The sequence below is a fragment of the Puma concolor genome, chromosome B4 (assembly GCF_028749965.1).
Source record: "Puma concolor isolate L17-30 chromosome B4, mPumCon1.1.hap2, whole genome shotgun sequence".
In the NCBI taxonomy this organism is placed as follows: Eukaryota; Metazoa; Chordata; class Mammalia; order Carnivora; family Felidae; genus Puma; species Puma concolor.
In genome coordinates, this window is record NC_141673.1 from 118,177,380 (window position 1) to 118,202,308 (window position 24,929).

General features: G+C 35.2%; 2 protein-coding genes across 16 annotated transcripts in view; both read right to left on the reverse strand.

Annotated features, from left to right (window-relative positions):
- LOC112867954 (ankyrin repeat domain containing 26) overlaps positions 1-24,929 on the reverse strand; it is a 111,110-nt gene that overhangs the window by 24,190 nt on the left and 61,991 nt on the right. For 12 of the 15 annotated variants that reach the window (XM_086714688.1, XM_086714687.1, XM_086714686.1 and 9 more), the window contains 7 exons: positions 21,622-21,785; positions 12,008-12,178; positions 9,784-9,817; positions 9,073-9,208; positions 5,674-5,887; positions 3,459-3,642; positions 156-1,112 (listed from right to left, as the gene is read on the reverse strand). In XM_086714688.1, coding sequence (XP_086570814.1) covers positions 156-1,112; positions 3,459-3,642; positions 5,674-5,887; positions 9,073-9,208; positions 9,784-9,817; positions 12,008-12,178; positions 21,622-21,785 — 1,860 coding nt within the window. Of the gene's footprint in view, positions 1-155; positions 1,113-3,097; positions 3,233-3,458; positions 3,643-5,673; positions 5,888-9,072; positions 9,209-9,783; positions 9,818-12,007; positions 12,179-21,621; positions 21,786-24,929 lie in introns of all 15 variants that reach the window. The other 3 variants (XM_086714697.1, XM_086714685.1, XM_086714695.1) reach the window with 3 other exon arrangements.
- On the reverse strand, positions 23,058-24,747 carry LOC147579453 (putative coiled-coil domain-containing protein 144B; the record flags this gene model as incomplete). Its single annotated transcript, XM_086711862.1, is given in 2 exon segments — positions 23,058-24,426; positions 24,429-24,747. Coding segments are annotated over 2 exon segments (663 nt in total), but the record flags the coding sequence as incomplete, so codon positions are not given.

Below are 24,929 nucleotides of genomic sequence, written 5' to 3' on the forward strand. Positions count from 1 at the left end.
TTTTTATTTGTTGCATACAAGTTATGCTTTTATGTTGATTTATAGTCTTTTTTTTTTTTTAATATTCAACTAGATTCAAAATTCAGCCATAATCAAGTATTACCAGAATTTTCTTTCTGGAAATCTGAAAAATTCTTATCTTTCTGGATACTTACTTCTATTTTTGCTTTCTCATTTTCATAATGATACATTCTTTCTTTTAAATGTTTACATTCATCGATTAACTCTTTATTTCTTTCTCCCAGCATAAGACCTTGTTCTTCACTTTTAGCTTCAAGTTTTTTTATGATATTCTGAAACTGGTCTTGGATATTAATTACTAGCTTTTCTTTACTGTCCGCTTTGTTGTGAGCATCATCTAGTTGCTGTCTAAGCAACATATTTTCACTTTGTAGTTGAGATAACCTTTCCTCTAAGGATTCCTGCTTTGCAATGTATTTATTCACTTTACTTTGTTCGTTCTGATACATGTGTTCAATTTCCGTCTTCTGGCATTGTGTTTGGCTTAGGTCCCTTTGTACACATTCTAAAACAAAAGTCTTTTCTCTGAGAGCATCTTTTGTGTGATGGAGCTCAATTTCCAGGGCATTGAGTTTACTTTCAACTTGAGAAAGTTGCTGAGAAAGAACTTCATTGTTATCTTGTAGATTAGACACATCAAAATTCATTTTGTCCTGTAAATGAAACCATTCATCTCTTGCTCTCTGGAAAGCAAGTTCTAGGTCTCTTCTTGATGTCTGACTCTGATCATGATCGTGTACAGCAGTAGCCAGTCTAGCACGGTATGATTCAACTTCTGCTTCCAGGCTCTCTTTATTTTGTTTTTCATTCTCCAGTTTAGAGTTTAGCATCGTAATCTCAGCAGTCAGAACATTAAGCTGTCCACTATATTGGAATATTGTTTTTGATAATGTTTCCTCATTCTGTTTTATGGTCTTTTGAAGATTGTCATTCTTTTCTTTTACAATTTCAATGTCTTCACAATATTTCGTTTCCTTTCCCTGGTTCTGATTTTTTATGGTGTCTATTTCCAGTCTTAGCATGGCAATTTCATCCTGCAACATGTGGTTTTTATGCAACAGATCTTGTTGTTTCTCATGACTATCAGAAAGCTAAGTAAAACAAAGGAAATTTTCAGATAGCACTCAATAAAATGACATTATATCATGATTTTATTTCCAATTACAGTATAATCTGTTTATACAATGAAAAGGTTGCAAGGGGTGCAAGGGGTGCCAGGGTGGCTCAGTTGGTTAAGCCTCTGACTCTCGATTTTGGCTCAGGGAATGATCTCAGATTCTGTGGGTTTAAGCCCCGCATCAGGCTCTGTGCTGACAGTACGGAACCTGCTCGGGATTCTCTCTCTCCCTGCCCCTTCCTGGCTTGTGCTCGCTCTCTCAAAAATAAATAAATACACATGGAGGGAGGGAGGGAGGGAGGGAGGAAGGAAGATTATAGTAAGTGAATATCCAACTGGAAAAAAATAAAGTTGGCTCCAAATCTCAAATTTTATGCAAGCATAAGTTCCCAAAAGTTCAGAACTTTAACTGAAGATAATGAAGGCATGAAAGTAAAAAAGAATTCGTGAGAAAAGTTTTCAGAATGTCAGAATTGGAAAAGCCTTTCTGATTTACAACAAACCAGAAGGCCTGAAATAAAAGATTAATAAATCTGACTACACTTAAAAATTGAGTTTACAGTAGATATCGAACACAGCTACCCCATAGTAAAATCGTTAGCTCTGCATCTACTTGGACAGATTAAATTTCCTAAAATTCTTTTTTCCTGAGAATATTTCATAGATATCTACTTTGCTAATATTTCTATAGTCAGTTATAAGAATATATCTATTGATAACTGACAAATCTAGGCACTGTACTATAATATAAACACTTCTCCATACATCAATGAACTCATTTGGTTATCACAATTCTAGAATGCAGAGATTAAAACTGTGAGCTGCAGGACTCTCCCCAGGTCTTCTCACTCCACAACTAGTGCTCCTGCACCAACCACTGCTACTTCTCTAGTGTAAATACACAAGTACGAAAGAAGTCTTGGATTTCAAAATACTGATAGGAAATAAGGTGAAATTTATACATCTCTTAGAAAATCATGAGATTATTTACTGCTGCAATAACTTGTATTTCCTCTTCATGTTGAAAATAGTAATAAATAGGGGCGCGTGGGTGGCGCAGTCGGTTAAGTGTCCGACTTCAGCCAGGTCACGATCTCGCGGTCCGTGGGTTTGAGCCCCGCGTCGGGCTCTGGGCTGATGGCTCAGAGCCTGGAGCCTGTTTCCGATTCTGTGTCTCCCTCTCTCTCTGCCCCTCCCCCGTTCATGCTCTGTCTCTCTCTGTCGCAAAAATAAATAAATGTTGAAAAAAAAAAATTAAAAAAAAAAAAAAGAAAAAAAAGAAAATAGTAATAAATAAAAAATAATAATAAAATAGTAATAAATATAAAAGAGGGGAAATACACTCCACTATTTTATTAGAAATAAAATACCTATCAATAAATTATCATTAAGTATATAGCATAGCATACCATTGTTTCAAAAGTTCCTTGTAATGAAATAGGATGCTACTTGAAGCAAAGTGTTACTTTTCTCAAAAGTAGGAGACTTGATACCGAAAATATGATCTGTGAACTGGCTACACTCGTCCTCCTGTCCATTAGCAGAAGTGTTAAACTAACCTATTAATATATCAAGGCAGTCAAGTAACTGTTCAAAACCAAAACACATGTTGCTAGTAGCAACAGTTTTGAGATTAGGGAAAGCTCATCGATTCCTACAGAAAGTAATAAAAGCCTCTTATTTGGATGAGGACATTATGAATGTCACTATTTGCTGGAGACAAATGCATTTAATCAAGAATATTATTTTATCGAATGAAGCAAAAATGCCACCGCCCCCCCATACCCCTCCCCAAAAATATATGTGCTTTTAAAATCCTGTATAGTTTCCATGATGTACAATGTTCGGTTTTTAAAATATATATATATACATACATGGAGAAAAAGTAGTAATAATTAAAAAAATAAAATATATACAAATACATACACACATGTACTTCAAAATAGCTAAAGAAGAAACCTTAGAATTAGTTTTCTTATGAGCCGTTTTTATCTCCTTTTGTTTGCAAAGGTGATTGTTTAGAATTCCATCCTGGAATTCTCTGGCGTTCTGTGGAGAAAGTTGCCACTGAGTGTCACTGCGCTTTTCTACAACCTGTAGATACATTTCATTATGATTCTGGTCTCATACCGTTAAAAAAAAGGTCAAAAGCTGAAGAGGAGAACTTTAAAAAAATGTTCAAAGGACCATGATCCCATGTTTTAATTTATTTTAAACCTAAATAATATATATTGAATCAAAGGGATACCATAAAATATATGTGTAATACACTATATAATATTGATGGAAATACACAATTTTTTATCAAAAAGTAATTTACCTGATTCAAATGATTTTTTGCGGCCTTCAATTCCATGTTTAGTGTTCTAAGAGCGAGTTCAAATTGTTGTTTTGTTTCAACTTCTTTATTATATTGGTCTTCTTTTCTTCTTAACCTCTCCTTAATTTTTTCATATAACATATCAGCATTTCTTCTTTTTTCTTCTTCTTGTTTTAAAGTAAATCTGCAATTAAATATGCTTATTTTAAAATTTGTTTTGTTAGAAATAAAAAGTTCCTCCTATGATCTGGTTCCACATGTTGGCTTACTGTCCAAATGAAATTTCTATGTTCTCAAATTTTTTTCCTTTCTGGGGCTGTTTTTAATTTCTCACTTGAATCTCTTCCAAAAGATATATACAATTGAAAAGAAGCAATGAGAAAGCATTATGCAACTTAGTTTTAGTCAGTAATAACTCTGGTAGATGTTGTAAGAAAGGAAGTGTGAAATTATTCAGAAAAGTTAGAGTTGAAAATTACCCCTTTTCCTACAGGTGTAATTATTCCTCCATAGGACAGATAATTCAGTTACTCATTAAAAAGAGAAGTTACTGTTTATAAACAATTTTATCAATTCACTAGAAATAAATTTCCACTTGACAAAACATTACAGGTACCTCCAAAAATGATGTGCAGTGTAAGAGAGCATCTGCGGATGTTGTTTACACAACATACACGTGCAGATTACTGTCATCCAAGACTAGGCTAGCGAGTCTAATATCTGTTGCCCTATACTTTTTGTTTCTTCTTCCACCACACTTGCAACTTACCTTGTTGATTATCTACTTTATGAATCACTTAAGAATCCCTTCTAGAACAACACAGGATACATATTAAGTAAACAATAAAGAGTAATATGTGATTTCAGCATACACGTTTGAATTAATTTTATCTACCTATGACAGAGATGTTAAAAAACTTATCAGTAATCACTTTCCGTATTACTTTTTTTTTTAATGTTTATTCATTTTTGAGAGAGAAAGGGAGAGCACATGCAAACAAAGGAGGGGCAGAGAGAGAGAGGGAGACAGAAAATCTGAAGTGGGTTCTGCACTGACAACAGAGAGCTCGATGTGGGGCTCGAACTCATGAACCCTGAGATCATGACCTGAGCCAAAGTCAGACACCTGACTGACTGAGCCACCCAGGCACCCCCATTTTACTTTGTTTAAATTTTTTATTGAGAGAGACGTGACACAAGTGAGCGAGGGCAGAGAGAGAGAAAGAGACAGAATCCCACGAGGGGCAGAGAGAGAGGGAGAGACAGAGAAAAGGGGTTCACCCGAAACGGGGCTCGTGCTCACCCAAAGCAGGGCTCGAGCCCACCCAAAGCGGGGCTCAAACTCATGAGATCATCACCTGAGCTGAAGTCAGATGCTTAACCAACTGAGCCACCCAGGCACCCCCACTTTACTTTTTTAACCCTGAATGTTGAGAATAAAACAGAATCAATTTTTGGGAATTTTTCTGTCTTGAGAAAAATGACTATTTTATACTCTGTTGCTGGGTATAGAGATTAATATAAACTTTCCCGAGAACAATTGAACAATGTGGATCAAAGACCTTTTTAAAAATTTTTATACTTTAATCAAATAATATTATATTGAAGAATTTATTCCAAGTAACCAGAAATGTAGAAACAGATTTATATAAAAGACATTCCTTACAGCATTCATTAAAATACAGAAAAATGGGGGCGCCTGGGTGGTGCAGTCGGTTAAGCGTCCGGCTTCAGCCAGGTCACGATCTCACGGTCTGTGAGTTCGAGCCCCGCGTCAGGCTCTGGGCTGATGGCTCAGAGCCTGGAGCCTGTTTCCGATTCTGTGTCTCCCTCTCTCTCTGCCCCTCCCCCGTTCATGCTCTGTCTCTCTCTGTCCCAAAAATAAATAAAAACGTTGAAAAATAAATAAATAAAAAAAAATACAGAAAAATGAAAAACAAGCAAAATTCAATCTGTTAAATAATGACATTTGTATATGGTGGACTTTTAAATGGCCATTAAACTTATGATTTGGAAAATACATTAAATTATTACAAGTATTCACTGTTAAGAACTTGCTGTATTATTTCCAAGAACCTCACACTTCACAACACTAAAGAAGTTTTCTTTCCTGTAAAATCCCACATGGTAAGTTAGCAGTTACAAAACTGTCCCTATACATCTGTAGTATAAAAGTAAACAGTTCAAATGTTTCTTTAAAACCAAGATGCTATACCTCAAACTGCAGAATTCATGTTCCCATTCCACTTTTTGATGCTCTAACCGTGATTTCATGTCTTTTGCTTCTCGTAGCTCGTTTTGTAGTGCACTAACTGTTTTTTCCATTTTTTTAATTTTTCCTGTAAGTAGTTTACAGTGACTTTTGTTAAGTTTCATTAATCTTTCATAGGAAAGAACTATATCTTGGATTTTCAAGAAGCCAACAGTATCTACATCAGAGAAGAAACAGAAATAAAATATATGAGTACTTTTTGCATATACAGGACTGTGCATTTTCAATTTACTCATTCACACATTAAATAAATATATACCTTCAATGTAAGATGTTATACTCAGCTCTACAGATACAATAGAGAAGACCCCTGGTTCTCAATTAGCTTAAAGTCTAGTGAAGGAGAAAGACAACTCAAATGATAATTCTAAATTCAGATAGTTCCTATTAGAAAACAGAGTTCTGTGATCATAACTTGATCTAGATTGGGCCCAAGAAAGATAGATTTCCCTGAGGAAGAGATAACTATACTGAGGAATGAAGGATAAGCAGGAGGCAATTAAGCAAATGAGGAAGACAAGCACTCTCGACAGTCTAGAGTACGTGCCGAAGTTCCACTGTAATCTGCTTCTGGCCAAGATGGAGTAACACGTACTGATTGATCTTCCTACCTGAAGCAAGCAAAAACAAAACAGACAAAATACAATTTTAACATGATTTTCAAGACACAGAACTTCAGACAATGAGGGACAATGATCCCTGAAAACAAAACACGTTAGCCTAACACATGCCCAAGCTCACTGCCTTGAGAGAATGTTCAGGCTACGACACAGGAGAAAAGCATTATTTAAATAGCCTCCACCAGACTCCTTGAGTTGAGATGATGAAACTGAGAGTCTGGCAAATTCAAGGCAGATAGAGATGACAGGTCAGCATATAGGAGAGGAGAAAGCAGAACAGAGAAAAAACCCTGGAGATCGGCAAAGGGCCCCCTTTGGGTATTCAGCAGAGTAACAACCAATGCATACATGGAAGGAAGTCATCAAGGGAAAAAAATCTGAAAAGAGTAGAGGAAACACTCCCTGGTGCTCTCACAGAACAAGGGACAGTATCTATTCACATTAGCTAGGATAGAAAAACTCATAATTTGCCTTAGGCTGATCACCATTCTGGATTCATCTAATAATTGGCAAGAGCAAGAGACTAAAGGATAAAACTGTTCGTAAGTAACATAACTATATCTCCAAACAAAGCATGAAAAGATAAGTAGAGGCATAGAAGCTATTGTTTTAAAAACTGAATGGCACTCACAGAGATGTAAACTATGTTAGACATGAAAAATACAATGGATAGGAATAAACACATATTAGACATCACAAGATGTCTAATCACAAGAAAAAATGGCCAAAATCTTTCTAAACTGAATGAAAACTATAATCCCACAGATCCAGGAAGGATCTGTCTGGGAAAGAAGAAATTTAAGTAAACTATTGTAATTTTCTTAAACTATATATGATGTGGTATAACATTAATGGAAGCTAGACTGTGATGTTTAACCCACAGACTATAAAACCTAAACCAACCACTACAATAGCAAAACTACAAAGTTCTAGCTAGTATCCAAAATCTGTAAAAAACTCACCAAACTCCACACCCAAAAAACAAATAATCTGGGGAAGAAATGGGTAGAACACATGAATAGACACTTTTCCAAAGAAGACATCCAGATGGCCAACAGACACATGAAAAGCTGCTCAATGTCACTCCTCATCAGGGAAATACAAATCAAAACCACACTGAGATATCACCTCACACCAGTCAGAGTGGCTAAAATGAACAAATCAGGAGGCTATAGATGCTGGGGAGGATGTGGAGAAACAGGAACCCTCTTGCACTGTTGGTGCAACTGCAAAATGGTGCCGCCACTCTGGAAAACAGTGTGGAGGTTCCTCAAAAAATTAAAAATAGATCTACCCTATGACCCAGCAATAGCACTGCTAGGAATTTACCCAAGGGATATAGGAGTGCTGATGTGTAGGGGCACCTGTACCCCAATGTTTATAACAGCACTTTCAACAATCGGCAAATTATGGAAAGAGCCTAAATGTCCATCAACTGACGAATGGATAAAGAAATTGTGGTTTTTATACATAATGGAATACTACGTGGAAATGAGAAAGAATGAAATATGGCCTTTTGTAGCAATGTGGATGAACTGGAGAAGTGTTATGCTAAGTGAAATAAGTCATACAGAGAAAGACAGATACCATATGTTTTCACACTTCTGTGGATCCTGAGAAACTTAACAGAAGACCATGGGGGAGGGGAAGGAAAAAAAACGTTAGAGAGCCAAACCATAAGAGACTCTTAAAAACTGAGAATAAACTGAGGGATGATGAGGAGTTGGGGGTGGTGGTGATGGGCATTGAGGAGGGCACCTGTTGGAATGAGCACTGGGTGTTGTATGGAAACCAATTTGACAATAAATTTCATATTAAAAAAAAACAAGGAAGATATACAGATGTCAAACAAGCACATGAAAATATGCCCAACACCATCAGTTATTAGGGAGATATATATTAAAACCATAATGATATATATACTAAATATACATCCAAATGTCTAGGATTTAAAAAGCTGACAATACTAAGTGTTCATGAATATGTATGTAGGAATTGGTGCTCTCACAGACTGCTGGTGGGAATGGCAAACAGTGCAACTCCTTTAGAAAACGATTTGGCAGCTTCATAATAAGGGAATATAGAGGGACAGGAGATTTTTAAGGGTGATGAATATGTTAACTGTCTGGATTATGGTTATCGTTTCATACGCGTAAACATATGTCAAAACTATCAAATGACACACTTCATATATGTGCAGTTTACCTAACTAAAGCTGTTGGAAACAAAAAGCTGTTTCACAGGAAGAAATGTCTAAAACAGTGGATAAGACACAGATGGAAAGAAGGATGTAAAACAATGCAAGATGAAGCCAGAGGACTGTGGCCTTTAACCTAATAGCAATGAGAAGTAATAGCTAAGCTTTAAGCAAGGAGGTAACATGATGAAATACACATTTTTAAAAATACATAATAATTATGGTTGCAGTGCAGACCAAGGTCCTGGGAGGCTGAATGGCAGGGAAAACAGTCCTGAGGTTATTTCAGTAATCTAGGAGAAAAATAATGACCTGACCTGGGTGAAGGCACAGAAGAGAAGCAGAGTTAACAAACATTAGATGTGCCATTCCCACTAAGAAAGGTACAGTAGAAATGATGACTCTTTGGCTGACAGGATACAATAGTTCTCCTTTAATATAAAACATATTTCTGAGATGAGCAGCTCTACACTATAGCAGGTGTGCACATATTACTACAGCAATATACATAAAAAGGCTTCCTACCTTTACAATCCATGCCAAGTTTTTCAATTAGCAACATGAAATTCTTAGAGTAAGGCAACTCACAATCCTCTGAAGCTGTTTCAGATGACTGAATTAAGTCGACAAGGTCATCCATAGACGTAACTTGCTTTTTGACCTATAAATAATTAATATTATTTCAAAATGTCCCCCAAATATTTATAAAATATACTAGGTATAGAGAAGTGATAAATACCCATCTTTTTATAAAAGCAAAAACAGGGGCACCTCGGTGGCTCAGTCGGTTGAGCATCCGACTCCATTTTGGTTCAGGTCATGACCTCAGGGTTCCTGAGTTTGAGTCCCATGTTGACCTCCACAATGACAGCATGGAGCCTGCTTGGGATTCTCTCTCCCCCTCTCCCTCTGCCCCTCCCCTACTTGTGTGTGCTCTCTCTCAAAATAAATTTTAAAAATAAGTAAATAAACATTTAAAAGCAAAACCACAGAGACATTTTAAAAGAACGGATTTTTATCAAAAAGACACCGTTATCAATAGCTAGTATTTCTAAATAAATTTTTCGTAGAAAATGTCTCTACAGCAAAGGAAGATTTTCTATTTTTTCACTACATCTTTCATAAAGTATTTTTTTAACCACTGAATAATATTTCTAATAAATATTTATCAAAATAATATAATAAAATAAAAATAAAATAAATAACAAATAAAATTATATTGTATATTTTTCTTACCTTGTTCTTTTTCTTAGAAATTTTCTTTGCAGGTCTGAAAAAACCCAACAATTCTTTTCAGGCAAATATTAAATACTTAAAATACAAAGGATATTTAAACCTATTGTTTTGGATATAAAATCTCTGCATTTGAAACTAATTTTCTACAAAGGGAATTAAACAACAGAGTAACATTAAACAACACAGAAAATATACTACTGCTAATATTAACAAAGGATTAGGTGTATCCAGTTGTAGTATATGTGCTGCTGAAGCGAGCACAACAAAGTACTAAATTTAGATAAAAACTAACAAAAGCAAAGGAAAATCCTAATGCTACTTGCATTATTTGATAGGAATGATACCATTGTTTTTGTTGTTGTCATTTTTACTAAAAATAAGCTTTTACTGGCACTAAAACCTACTTGGAAAGTGCAAGTTAAGTCCTTATATGAAAGAACCCCTTTTTAACAATCATGATATTAACGTGTTGAAGACTCACTATGCAACTACTATCTAGGTATTATTATGAGCACTTTACATGTCTTAAAGGTATTTTAAGCCTCACAACAATCCTATGAAGTAGGTTATTATATTAGTATTTTACACAGGAAGAAAATGAGGCACAGAAAGTCGAAGTGACTTGCCCAAGAAGCCCTAATAGCTGGCCAAGAACAGACCCTGAATTCAAACCCAGGAATGTGCCTTCAAAACATGTGTTTTAGAATATGTGGTTAAAGCAATACTTAAGTGTTTCTAACTAATATAATAGCAAATGAATCTACATTATTATTCTATTTCTAACTATAGCTATACATAACAATTTCTGACTCTTACACATTCTTTTAAGAGACTTTATACCTAGGCAATATTGGAAACCTACTTTCAATAAACTAAAGATTTGCTTCTTCTACAGAAGTTCATCAACAGGCATTCATTCATTCATTCATTCAACTGTTTATTCCCACGTTCAAACACATACTTATTGAACATATAATCTGTGTCAATGACACTGCTGGTACAGGAAGCATGGTTTTTGTAATTTAGAGCTTTCTAGTCCAAAAGGAATAATCTGTTATGGATTACTAGTTTATTTTCCAATTGTAAATAAGCAAAATCTTCCCCTTTCCCCAGAATGTAAATAAATATTAACTTGATATAACCAGATACTTTAAAGTCCCTAACAAAATCATAACTATTTGTGATACTATCAAAGGCACTGAATATCTAAAATCACCCAGGAAGGATTAGTTCTATTCAGAATGGCCTCAGTGTTTGTGTATTTTTTATTATATATATATGTACATAATAAAATATTATATGTATTATTATATATTATATATACATTATAATATTTATTTTATATATATTTACTTACATAATATAAAACATAATATAATATATAATATAAATATAAATATATATTCTGTATTTTATATAAACATATTTTACATATTTATATAAATATAAAATAAATATAATAAATATAGTAAATAATATAATATATAGTATAATAAATGTATAATAATATATCATACATTATATATAATTAGTATATATAATATATATATACACTATATAACAATACATAATACATAGAAATAATATATACTGTAATATATATTAAAGTTATATATAACATAATATATATAATTATATATATATAATACATACACATACATATATATTTTTAAATCTGTACATTCAATTATATGAGAATACCCCATCATGGAATCAATTCTGAAAGAACCAACTTTTCCACAAAATTACATGAATAGTAGTACTAAGGACAATTACTATAATCTTTAAAAGATAATGTAATACAATCAACAAACTTCCTAATGTTTGGAAACACAAACAATTTTAAATTAACTAACCATGTCTATCTCTATTGATCATTTCCAACAGAATACATACTCTAAAAGTTCCCATCTTAAAAAGAGAAAGAAAATGCCTTTGCAATTCGCATTCTTTTTCAGTTATCATCCATTTCTCTATTACCTTTCCCAATTAAAATGCTCTAAGGAACTGTTTACACTTACCTTCCATACTTCCATGGTGACTACTGAAACTGCTCCTTGACAAAGTCACTTAACCTCATCATAACTTTTCAAGCAGTGTATTTGATATGTTGAGTATTTCTTGCTTTAGCTTGGACCAACCTACACTACAGCATTTTATTTTCACAAAAGGTAACCACTGCTAAAATTCCTTCACAGGGAAATAAAGAATTGATAGACTTTACCTGCTTTCATGCTGATCCTTTTCACTTAAACTGCTGCCCTCATTCATTTGTAGTAGACCACCAGTTAGGGAATCGGCCTTCTTCAACACTGGTGTGATCACAGATTCTTCTGATGTCCCTTCTTCATCTTCACCTTTCTTTAACTTCTTCATATGTAAACCAGGTTCACTACTTTTAAAAAAATCCATTAAAAAGCCATATAAAAAGCCAACGTTTTCTAATAATTTTACTGATAAAGAATAAAAAGACAATTTTCATAAAGTTCTGAATTTTACCCATCTGACTTAATTTATTAATTCACAGAACAGTGATGAAGTACCAACCATATACAAGGAAATACTCATTTGTTGCTTCAAACACAGATAAATATATAATTATAATACAATGTGATTTATAAGAATTGACATATGAAAAGCTGTGAGTGAGGACCAGAAAGGTTTTATTGAAGAGGGAAAATAAACAGGAGAGGTCACCAGGAAAAGAAACAGGAAAAAACCATTTTCTTAAGCGATTAGAATGTGAGCACAAAGATTACATAGATTGCATCTAGGTGCCTTGAAAGGAAAAGTACAAACTTTTAGGAACTTGAGGAAAAAAAGCATAAAATACATGGAAGCAAGTAGTAAGAGATAAGTCAGGAAAGAAATTCTGAAGAACCTTGAAGGTTACACTAAAAAGTTAGAGTTCACTGCCTAAAGGCAGTGATTCTTAGACATGGGAGTAATAATTAGATTTGCGCTATATTTTTGGTTTTGCTTTTAAATCTGAAAATGCTTAATTTAAACAAAGTTTTAAAATAGTATGAGGTCCATATAACATGAAAGAAGAAATCAGGGAAATATCTTAGGGGAAAAACTACTTTTAAAATACCCATATGTCAGAGTGATATCAGTATCATAGCTGAATGAGATGTACCTTGTTGCATCTGCCCACCTACAACAAACTGGCATCTATCTACCCACGGACAAAACTGCCTTTGCAGGAGCTGTGGGGACCTAGCACCATATTCCAAGGGACTGAGGAAAAGTCTTGCCTACCTGTGCATCAGGTAACAGGCATACATACTATAGTCTATCTGTGGACCTAGCAATAGCCCATAAACTGCCTCCAGTCCCTCCCTCTCAGCCACATCTGGGAGTCCCTCCCTAGAAAACACTAAGATAATCACCCGCAGATGAGAGAGCCTTTTTGGAAAACGAGGTGTCCTGCAGAGAATTTCCAGCACACCACTGGAGCAAAAAAATCAGGTTTGGACATACTGAAGAGGTAGTCATTAAAGACTGGAGGAGGTGACTGCTACTTCAAATGCAAAGACAGCAATGCAAAATTGCAAAGAATATAAAATATCAAGGAAATATGATACCACCAAAGGATCACAGTAATCTTCCAGTAATCAATCTGAAACACATGGAGATGTTATTTATTCAAAAGAGAATTCAAAATAGCAATTTTAAGGAAAATGAGTTACAAGAAAACACAAAAAGCCAATTCAGTAAAATCAGAAAAATACTATATGAATAAAATGAGATGTTTAACAAAGAGCAGGAAATAGTAAAAAATAACTAAACAAAAATCCTGGAGCTGAAGAGTATAATGAATGAGATGAAAAAAGCAAGAGTGATCACTGACAGGAAAATGGATCAAGCAAAAAAAAAAATCTGTGAATTTAAAGACAGGAACTTTCAAATAATGCAATCAGCAGAGAACAAAGTAAAAGAATGAAAAAGAGAGAGGAAAGACTATCTGATTACAAGTGAACCCTCATAAGGCTATTAGCAATTTCTCAACAGAAACCTTACAGGCCAGGAGAGAGTGGGATTGTATGTTCAAAGTGCTAAGAGAAAAAGACTACCAATCAAGAATACTTTACTCAGCAAAACTATCCTTCAGAAATCAAATAAATATATTTGATATATACCACATTAACAGAATAAAAAAATCATATGATCATCACAATAGGTAAGGAAAAAGCATTTGACAAAATTCAACATCTTTTCATGATAATAACTCTCAATAAAGTGGGTACTTTCTGAAAAATATAGTAAAAATTACAAGACTTTGATAAAAGAACAGCAGAGACACAAGCAAATGGAAATATACCCCATTGTTTAGGGATTAGAAAAATCAGCATTGTTAAATATCCACATTACCTGAAACCACCTACAGATTCAATGCAATCCTTGTCAAAATTCCAATGACCTTCTTCACAGAAATAAAAACATTCCTCACATTTGTAAGGAACAAAAAAGACCCCAAATAGCCAAAGCAATCCTAAGAAAGAAGAACAAAGCTGGAAGCATCACACTTCCTGGTGTCAAACTATTACAAAGTTATGGTACTAAAAACCATATGAACTTGCATAAAAACAAACACAAAGATGAACGAAACAGAATCAAGAACCCAGAAATAAACCCATGCATAAAGTCAACTAAAATTTGTTAAGAGACCCAAGAATACTCAGAAGAGAAAGGATAATCTCTTCAATAAATGATGCTGAGAAAACTATATTAACATCCAAAAGAATAAAACTGTACTGCTACCTTACACCACTCACAAAAATTAATACAAACCCAAATAAAGACTTCTATGTAAAACCTTCAATCATAAAACTCCTAGAAGAAAACAGGATAAAAGCTCCTTGACATTGATCTTACATATGATTTAGGATATGACATCCAAAGTACAAGCAATAAAAGCAAAAACAGTGCAATAAACAATGTTTCTGCCCAGCAAAAGAAACAAGCAACATGACGGAAAGGCAACCTATGGAAAGGACGAAAACATTTGCAAACTACAAATATGAAAAACATCAATATCTAAAATGTGTAAGGAATTCATACAATTCAATAGCAAAAAACAAATATAATTAAAAACCGGGCAAGGCACCTTAATAGACATCTCTCCTCAGAACATATTCAAATGGCCAGCGGTACATAAGAAGGTGCTCGATATCACTATTCACCATGGAAATGCAAATCAAAACTGCAGTATATAGATATCACTTTGACCTATTAAAATGGCTATTGCCAAAAAGACAAGAGATATCACTGGCAATGATGTACGGGAAAGGAATTCCTTGTACTGCTGTAGGACTGTAAATTGGTACAGCCACTATGTAAAACAGTATGGTGGTTCCTCAAAAAACTAAAAATAGAACCTCCATATGATCCAATAATTCCATTTCTGGGTATATATCTTAAAGACATGAAATCATTACCTCGAAGAGATATGTACAGCCCTATGTTTATTGCAGCATTATTTTCAATAGTCAAACAACCTAAGCATCCATCAATGGATCAATGGATTAAAAAATATGGTATATATTTACAATGGAATATTTTCAGCCACAAACAAGAAGGAAATCCTACCATTTGTGACAACATGAGTGAAACTTGAGGGCATTATGCTCAGTGAAAATAAATCAGAAACAGGTAGATAAATACTGTATGATCTGACTTATATGTGGAATCGTAAAAAAAAAAAAAATTCACAGAAACAGAACAGACTGGTGGTTGCCAGGGTTAGGAGGCTATGAGAAATGGGTAGATATTGGTCAAAGGGTGCAAACTGCCTGTTACAAGATTAATAAATTCTGGGGATTTAATGTGCAGGATGGTGATTACAGTTAACAATACTGTATTATAGGGGCGCCTGGGTGGCGCAGTCGGTTAAGCGTCCGACTTCAGCCAGGTCACGATCTCGCGGTCCGTGCGTTCGAGCCCCGCGTCAGGCTCTGGGCTGATGGCTCAGAGCCTGGAGCCTGTTTCCGATTCTGTGTCTCCCTCTCTCTCTGCCCCTCCCCCGTTCATGCTCTGTCTCTCCTGTCCCCCCCAAAAAAATAAATAAATAAACGTTGAAAAAAAAACAAAACTATACTGTATTATATATTTGAAAGTTGCTACGAGAGTAGATCATCACAAACAAGAAATGATAATTATGTGAGGTCATGGAAGTATTAACACTATTGTGGTAATCATTTTACAATATAAAAGTGTATCAAATTAATAGAGGTATACCTTATAGTTACACAGTTGTATGTTAATTATGTCAGTAAATCTAGAAAAACTTCAAAAATTCTGAAGTACTCATATGTCATATATATCACTCAAAAATAGCAACAATCTGATTAGCTATGCTTTTGTTTGGGGAAAAAAAAAATGGTTTGTGGCGCCTGGATGGCTCAGTCTGTTAAGTGTATGACTTCGGCTCAGTTTGTGATCTAATGGTTTGTGGGTTCCAGTCCCACATCAGGCTCTGTACTGACAGCCCAGAGCCTGGAACCTACTTCCGAATCTTTGTCTCCCTCACTCTCTGCCCGTCCCCCACTCTCACTTTGTCTCTCCAAAAATGAATAAACATTAAAAAAAAAAATTAAAAACAAATGATTTGGATACTCTTAGCCTCGTATCTAATCCTGATAGAAAAAACTAGGGGATTCACCAAAAAGAAAATTATAATTACTTTTTCATGGACTAAATGCATGCAAGAGAATATTATTACCATGCAGCTACATACATTTCCAAAAACAATGAAACTTCCCACAGATTATTTAGGACTTAAACATGAGCCCTTAAGAGCACCAAAAACAAAAACTAGCAATTGTTTTCTCAAAAAACTGTTGTACAGATAACTTTTCTAGTTGAAATAACATCCAAGAAAAGAAGAATCTTTCTGAAAGCAATTATCAAACAATTCCTCTTGACCCAAACTTCAAAAAATGAATCTGTAATTATAGAATTTGAAATAGCTTTCATTTTGAACACAGTGAATAGAAGCAGCTTTTAAATAGAAAACATCTGGTGAAAGCCACCTCAAACTTAGAAACACAAAAACAGAAAACAAAAACAAAAACAAAACCCTAACATGTAGCCATGGTAACAAGAAGCCACCAGAATCAGTTTTAAATGTGTTAATCAATGCCCACCAGCCTTACTCACCAACCAATCCATTTCAGCCCCTTCCTTCTGAAAGACAGCCAATAAAGGACAAAATCACTCTAACACATATGCCTCAGCATGCCAACCAATCCACAACAGTCTCACCCAAATAACCATGGTACTTCAGATGATGACAAACCATTTAATTCTCTGAAAGTCCCCCAATCCTTAAACTCCACTCTTCCCCAAACCCTGTATAAGAATAGCAGACTGCTCTGTTAGAAAAGACTATACCTAACCAGCATAGCTCGCTCTTATTTGTAAGTGATAAATTCCAACTTCATCTTTTTATTTCAGGTATTGAGGGCTCATAATCCCTTGGCAAGAATTTTTAAAGTCCTATAATAATTTGGCACCATGTTTTAGTTTCCTTAATAAATATAAAGGAAGTTTGCTATTCCTTTGATACATTTTACCATAATTAAAACTAACATAAATATAACTAAAAGAAAAGTAGCAAGTAAACACAATATTGGGCCCCCCAAAATCCAAAAAATGTATATAACTGGCAGGTTTAATTGTCAGAATGAACCCACGCCAAACTTTGTAAAAGTGAGAATTAGTATTATGTTAAACACAATATACACAGGTTAAACTCCGTTCACTCAATAAACATTATTGAATAAGCACTATATACACTAGAACATTTTCTAGGTACTGAGGACATGGCAACGAACAGATAACAATCCTACTCATGAGTGAAGTAAACATACAATAACAATAAACTACATAGGCAAAATATACAGTATTAGAGGAGAAAAACTAAAGCAGAGAAATCAAATTTTGATGTGTTATAGGAAAAAGGTAGTTGAAATACTAGTCAGGATGGCCAAGAAAGGCCTTGCTGAGAAAGTGACATTTAAGCAAAAAAATGAAAGAAAAAACAAACAAAAAGGGAAAAAGCAAGCCATGAGGTATCAGAGGGAAAGCATTCCAGAGTCAACAGCAAGTACAGAAGTATGTCCGAAGTACTTAAAGAGTAGTGAGAAATTCAGTATGGCTGGACAGAATGAAAGGGGTAGAAAATAGTTCAAATCAGACAGAAGGAGACACCTGAGAAGAAAAGATCCTATATAGGACTTGTCGGTATTAGGAAGAGTTTTGGCATGTACTCTGAGTGAAATGGGAGGCAATTAGGTTTTGAGCAGAGGAAGGACACAATCTGACTTACATTTTAATAGATCCAATGTGTTCAGAATTAAAGGAAAGAGTAAAAACAAAAGAAGAAACAAACAAACAAGAAGACCAATTAGTTACCTATTACACCAATATAAACAACAGATGACAGTCTCTTGGTCATGGAAGGTATGTTTGGATTCTGGATATATTTGAAGGAAGACCCGACAAGATTTGCTGACAGATTAGATGTGATGTGTATGAAAAAGAGAAAGAAAAAGACAAAGAAAAAGACAAAGAAAAAGAAAAAAAAAAAAAAAGACAGGACTCAAAGATGATACCAAGTTTTCTAGCAGAGCAACTCATGGAACTGTTATTAACTCAATTAGGAAAGACATGAAAGGCAAATATTAAGAAAGAATATCAGTAGTTCAATTTTGGACATGTTAAGTTTGCAATAGCTATCCAGAAAGAGATATCAAGTAGGCAGTTTGATATGTGGGTCTGGAATTATGGAGAGAGATCCGGGCTGAAGATATAAACTTGAGGATCATTAGAATATACAAGATAGTAAAAGTCAAGAGAAGGAAAATCAAAGGCAAATTCCTGGAAGACATCAATGGGTTAAAAGGTGGAGGACGAGGAGAAACAAGCAAATCAGGCTGAGGTGTACAGACTAGAAAGGCAGCGGGAAAATCAGGTGAGTGAGTGATATCCTAAAAGCAACATGGAGACAGAATTTTGGAGGAGAGAGTTTTCCACTGGGTCAAATATTGCTGAAAGGTTAAATAAAATGAGATGTATGAAATTATGTTCAGACTCATTAAAGTGAAAATCAGTGGTAACCTTGAAAAAACAATTCTGGAGTAGTGAAGATTGGAAAGGGAAAATTGCTACAATGAATTCAAGAGTGGATGGGAGGGAAATCAGGATCAAAGAGTGAAGAAGGCTCTTTAAGGATTTATAGCTAAGTGGAATGATCATCATTGATCTAATTTTCTATTATTGCTGTAGTTTTCAATTGTTACATAAGGATTATGTAATATTTTTGTAATATTTTGAAGTCTTAAAAATTGCATATATGTAACACTAGTTTTTTTTTTTTTTTAATGCCAGACCAAGGTACTAAATAACTCACGAAATTATACAATGAGAAGACTCCTTAAAATTTTCTAGATATATAATATTATATAAGCTGATTACCATTTCTCTCATGCTTAGAAAGACCACAGAAAAACTAAATTTCAAGGGCAGTATTTCATGCTTGATAAAAATTATTGACCTCTAAGGGCACCTGGGTGGCCCAGTCCATAAGTATCCAACTCTTGATGTCGGCTCAGGTCATGATCTCTAGGGTCATGAGATGGAGCACTGCATCGAGCTCTGCACTGACAGCATGGAGCCTCCTTGGGATTCTCTCTCTCCCTCTCTCTCTGCCCCTCCCCCACTCATGTGAGCATGCTCTCTCTCTCTCAAAATAAACATTTTTAAAAAGTCACCTAACTCTAGGATATTTTATACTATCCAAAGTAATTAGCATATTAAAATTTTATACACAGAACTAAAAGGGGGTGAGAATGCAGAAAATATTCCTACTTTGTAAACTGAATTGTCATAAATTGCATAACATGAAGGCACTGTTGAAAAATTTGGTGTGGTGCATGTTGAAATATGTTCTCTTTAAAAAGGAAGGATAATGGCATCCAAGCAAGGTACCTTTATAAAAACGATTCATTGCATTATCAGCATTTTTGTTTATAGCACAGGGGTCATCAAATGTTTATGTAGAATATGAGACAAGTTGCCATGTGAAACCTCTTGGCAATATTCAGATTAAGTTGAGGGTCCAACATTTGAGCACTCATGCACTGGGAAACAAAACCAAAAATCTAATAACTAGCAATTTTGCTGGTAATGAAGTAGACTGCCAGTGGAGCAGGGAACTTCCTTTTGCAATTCAGTAGATATTAAAAGTATTCTAACAAAATGTGCATAAAACATGACATCAAACCAAATGCTTTAAATATACTTTGTTAAACCATCAGTACACTGTAAACCAAATTTCATTTTTTAAAATGGTCACATACTCCATTATTTTATAGAAGTGAAAATTTACTTCCTTATTAATGGATATTTAGCCTGTCTCTGGGGCTCCTAGGTGGTTCAGTCCGGTGAGCATCCAACTATTGATATTGGCTCAGGTCATGATCTTGTGGTCGTGAGATCGAGCCCTGTGTTAGCCTCTGCACTGTTACCATGCTGTCTGCTTATGATTCTCGCTCTCCCTCTGTCTCTGCCCCTCCCCAATGCACACATTCTCTGTCTCTCTCTCAAAATAAGTAAATAAACATTTAGGCTATCTTCAATTTTTTGATATGGGAATGCTATAATAAATATCCTTAACATATACACATATTTATGTAAGTAACCTTAAAATATCTATCCTATTTTATATACATAATAAATGTCCTTACAGTGTGTGTGTGTGTTTATAGAAGTCTTGTTTTCCTGGAGGATCCAGTCCTGGCAATGAAGCCACTGGAATAACGGGATGACCTATCTGAAAATTTTTTTCATGTTTTATCATTTATTTTTGACAGTGACAGAGACAGAGCACAAGCAGGGGAGTGGCAGAGAGAGAGGGAGAGACACATAATCTGAAGCAAGCTCCAGGCTCTGAGCTGTCAGCACAGAGCTTGACGCAAGGCTCAAACTCATGAAGTGCGAGATCACAACCTGAGCCGAAGTTGGACCCTTAACCAACTAAGCTGCCCAGGTGCAACGACATATCTGAAATTTTGAAACACACTGCTAAATGACCCTTCAGAAAGGATTTACCAACTTCATCTAGCCACAGTGAATAAGAATGTCATTTTCCTCACATTTCCTAACTTTTTTATTTTATTTTTTTTAAATGTTTTTTATTTATTTTTGAGACAGAGAGAGACAGAGCATGAGCAGGGGAGGGGCAGAGAGAGAGGGAGACACAGAATCCACAGCAGGCTCCAGGCTCTGAGCTGTCAGCACAGAGCCCAACGCAGGGCTCGAACTCACAGACTGTGAGATCATGACCTGAGCTGAAGTCGGACACTTAACTGACTGAGCCACCCAGGCGCCCCACTTTGATTATTTTTTTTTTTAATTTTTTTTTTTTTTCAACGTTTATTTATTTTTGGGACAGAGAGAGACAGAGCATGAACGGGGGAGGGGCAGAGAGAGAGGGAGACACAGAATCGGAAACAGGCTCCAGGCTCTGAGCCATCAGCCCAGAGCCTGACGCGGGGCTCAAACTCACAGACCGCGAGATCGTGACCTGGCTGAAGTCGGACGCTTAACCGACTGCGCCACCCAGGCGCCCCGATTATTTTTTAATAAAATATTTATCACTATGACTGCAAAAAATGGTATCTCATTATTTACATTTTTCTGATTACCACATAGGATGAAATATCTCCATGAAAAATACGAAACTTGTTCATCATGAACATCAGCTCAAACTATAAAAGTTTGTTGCATAGGAAAATAACAATTACCTACTATTTAAACATTGCTATGGCTTACCTATCAGAATCTTTATTTTCTGTAACAGGAAATTGATGGTTATCAGTTTTTCCATTCTTTCTTTGTTGAATTAATCCAGCAGCTGCAGCATCATGTATGTTTTCTGATACTTCCATGTCACTACTTCTGTGCTTTTTTTCTTCAACCTTTAATGGAACTTGATACTAAAGGTAATTGTTACTTTAGTCAATAAAAAGAAGTTTTTTCATTAATTTTATCAGTTGACAGTTTGTCATAATTTTAATTGATAAACATTTTGTGTTTAGTTTATCATTTACATGTAATTATAATTTTTATAAAGTCGGCTTCATTTCTGTTTGAATAAAAAAAGCAGAATTTTCCAAAATTTCTAAAAGGGCTTTCTTAATTTTGTACTCTTATTCATATCCACACTTTGCTACCGAAAATTCCCCACCCCACCCCCACCCCATCTGACCAAGAAATACAAAGAAATAAAAAGACAAAGACAAAATTTGTCCTTTCCTATCCTTACCACCTGGGTTTTACACAACAGCCAGATTTAAAACATGTGACATTGAGGTGCTCCAGTAACAAAAACAGGAAGCTTTCCTCTTTCTGCACGAAGCTATTCTTTCCCTGACTGCCTTTTATAATTCTTTTTAATTTGGATCCCAAGGTTCTCAAAAAAAGTAACAGTGTTCCCTAAAATTTACAAAGGAAGGTTTGCCACAACACAAAAGGAACAGAGTGAAAAGGATGTTAGGCTGGAATTCTGGGAAATTAGTAATGCTCCCTGAATTTCACATTCAACAACCATAAAATTTTATAGGGAGAGGGTATAAAAGTAATTATCAACTTTAAACCCATTTTCTACTGATAATTCGAGTAAAACTAAAAAAGGTTAAATTTGTCCAAAGTTCCTGAAGTGGCATTACCTAGCATTTTATGGCACCAAAAGAGATGATACTATTCTTTAATGCTGAATCAGATAAATGACCACAAATTCATTAAATTAATAGAATACCTTACAAGTATGACTTTGGCACAGTAAATTAATACCTTCATAGGGGACGAGGACATTAGCTACTTTTTCTTTTAAAGAAGGATATCTCTAGATTTTGTCTATTTCTAAACTCCACATATCTCAAAACTCAGTTTTCTCCCTTGGAGTTAAATACCGAAGGTTTGCTGAAGGCTTATGCTACCTACATGGTAAAAATCATACATGTCAAAATGTGTCATACTTTATTAAACATAAAGTCAAAGTCTGACTCAACAGAAACATCTGAGAATGATGATTTAAAAAGTGTGAAAAAAAGTGGTGATAATACAAATATTTGTTATTAAAACTATCTCAAAGTGGTCATGTTGAAATCTAAGTTCCAAGGTTGTGAGTAAAGCAGAGAAGACTGCATGTATTTGTGGGGAGTAAGCTTAGGAATTCCCTGAGCCTGCACTGATGGGTTAACAAGACATAAAGAATTACAAAGCCATAGGATGCTCACACCCAAGTTTGGGTAAACAAGATTAGGCAAATAAGATGAGAGAAGTGGGGCAAAGGGCCCCAGAATAGAGAGGAGGGCAAAGGCCCCCATACAAAGGTGTATGAGGTAAGCAAAATTAGGTATTCAGGGCAAAAATGCCCCCCAATTTAGTATTATAGCAGAAAGCTGCTTTCACAGGAAGGAAGGACCAAATTAGGTAAACAGGTAAATAGGGCTATAGGCTACAGGTTGCAGGGTAAAGATGCCCAGAGGGGAGCTAATTAGCAAAAGAAAGGTGCCTTGTGGATCCTGAAGTAGCATCTGTCTTATCCCCTAGACTAGCTAAGATAAACAGATAAGGTGCTCAGGTGGGCTGTTAACAACCATCTGCCAGGCACCAGGATTTTGTTTTATATTGACCCAAACCCCTAACACCCTATATCTTCAAACCCCCTTTCCCTCATGCCCATGAGCTCATGTTCACAGATTTACTATCTCTTTGTGCACGTCAATCACCATGTTTGGAAGCCTTCTGATCCTAATAACAACAGAGCAAGGACCCTTAATTGGGGCTCTTGTGTTCTCCGGACATTAGCCATCTCTCCCATTTTAATCCTGCATCCCGCTGTCTTGCTAGACAAGAAAGAACCCTAGACCCAGGGTCTACTGACACATACTGAAGCAATTCTGGCTGGGAACATTTGTTTATATTCCTTCTCTTAGTTATTCCTTCCTTCCCCTTTTATTGTTTATGGAAATACAATTTATATTTAAGCCAATAGATTAAAAAAAAACCTGGAGATTATGTTTTTTAAGCAGTGTCTTTATGATTATTCTGGTTCATGAGGTCACATGGTACTTATATAGCTAATTAGTTTCCCAGTTCATATGCTACTTGGAAGACTGACACAGAAACTTTAAGGAAAACAAATCATAATGTTTTCCTGAACTCCTATTTGTTAGATAGCAGAAATAATCTATTTCCAGACACAATTACTTATTTAGACAATTCCATTTTATACAAACTCCTTTTCTCTTAAGTGGAAAATCAGAATGGATCGATAATTGCTAAATGAAAAAACAAGAGTAACAGCAAGGGGGACCTCTATCTCTTTTGGAAGTTGAACTTTCTCTTTTTCCAAAACCAGGAACTCTACTTGTGACATGCCTATCTCATTCTTAAACCTTTGCATATCTTGATGTAATTCTTCACTTAAATATACTTTAGATGCTGGAAAACTAGATGGTGAAGAACTCACAATTTCTAATTCAGACTTAACACTTTTATAGTTATGAGTACTGTCATTATCTGCATATAATGGCTTCTGGAAAAAGTCTTGTATTGGTTTTGTTTTCTTGTGTTTGTGACAGCAGAAATACCATGCCTTTTTGTCTGAATCACATGTTTTATCACATCGGAGCAGGCAAGCCACAAACCAAAAAGGCTCTCTGAATCACTAGACTGAGGTATATGTCCAATGTCTAATTTACAGTCGGTGGTATTTTGGTCCGTATTTTTTGCCACTTGCAAGTCAAACTCTTGGCCTTCTTTCACTTTAAATGTAACTAGTGGGTTCCTTGCTTTTTTATTTTCTATATCATTATAAAAATTCTCATTGTTGTTAAAAAGATGCTCAATGTCTGGTTTGTTCTCATCTTCATAGTCTGATTTACTTTCTTTTTTTTAATATGAAATTTATTGTCAAATTGGTTTTCATACCACGCCCAGTGCTCATCCCAACAGGTGCCCTCCTCAATGCCCATCACCCACCCTCCCCTCCCTCCCACCCCCCATCAACCCTCAGTGTATTCTCAGTTTGTAAGAGTCTCTTATGGTTTGGCTCTCTCCCTAAGATGTTTTTT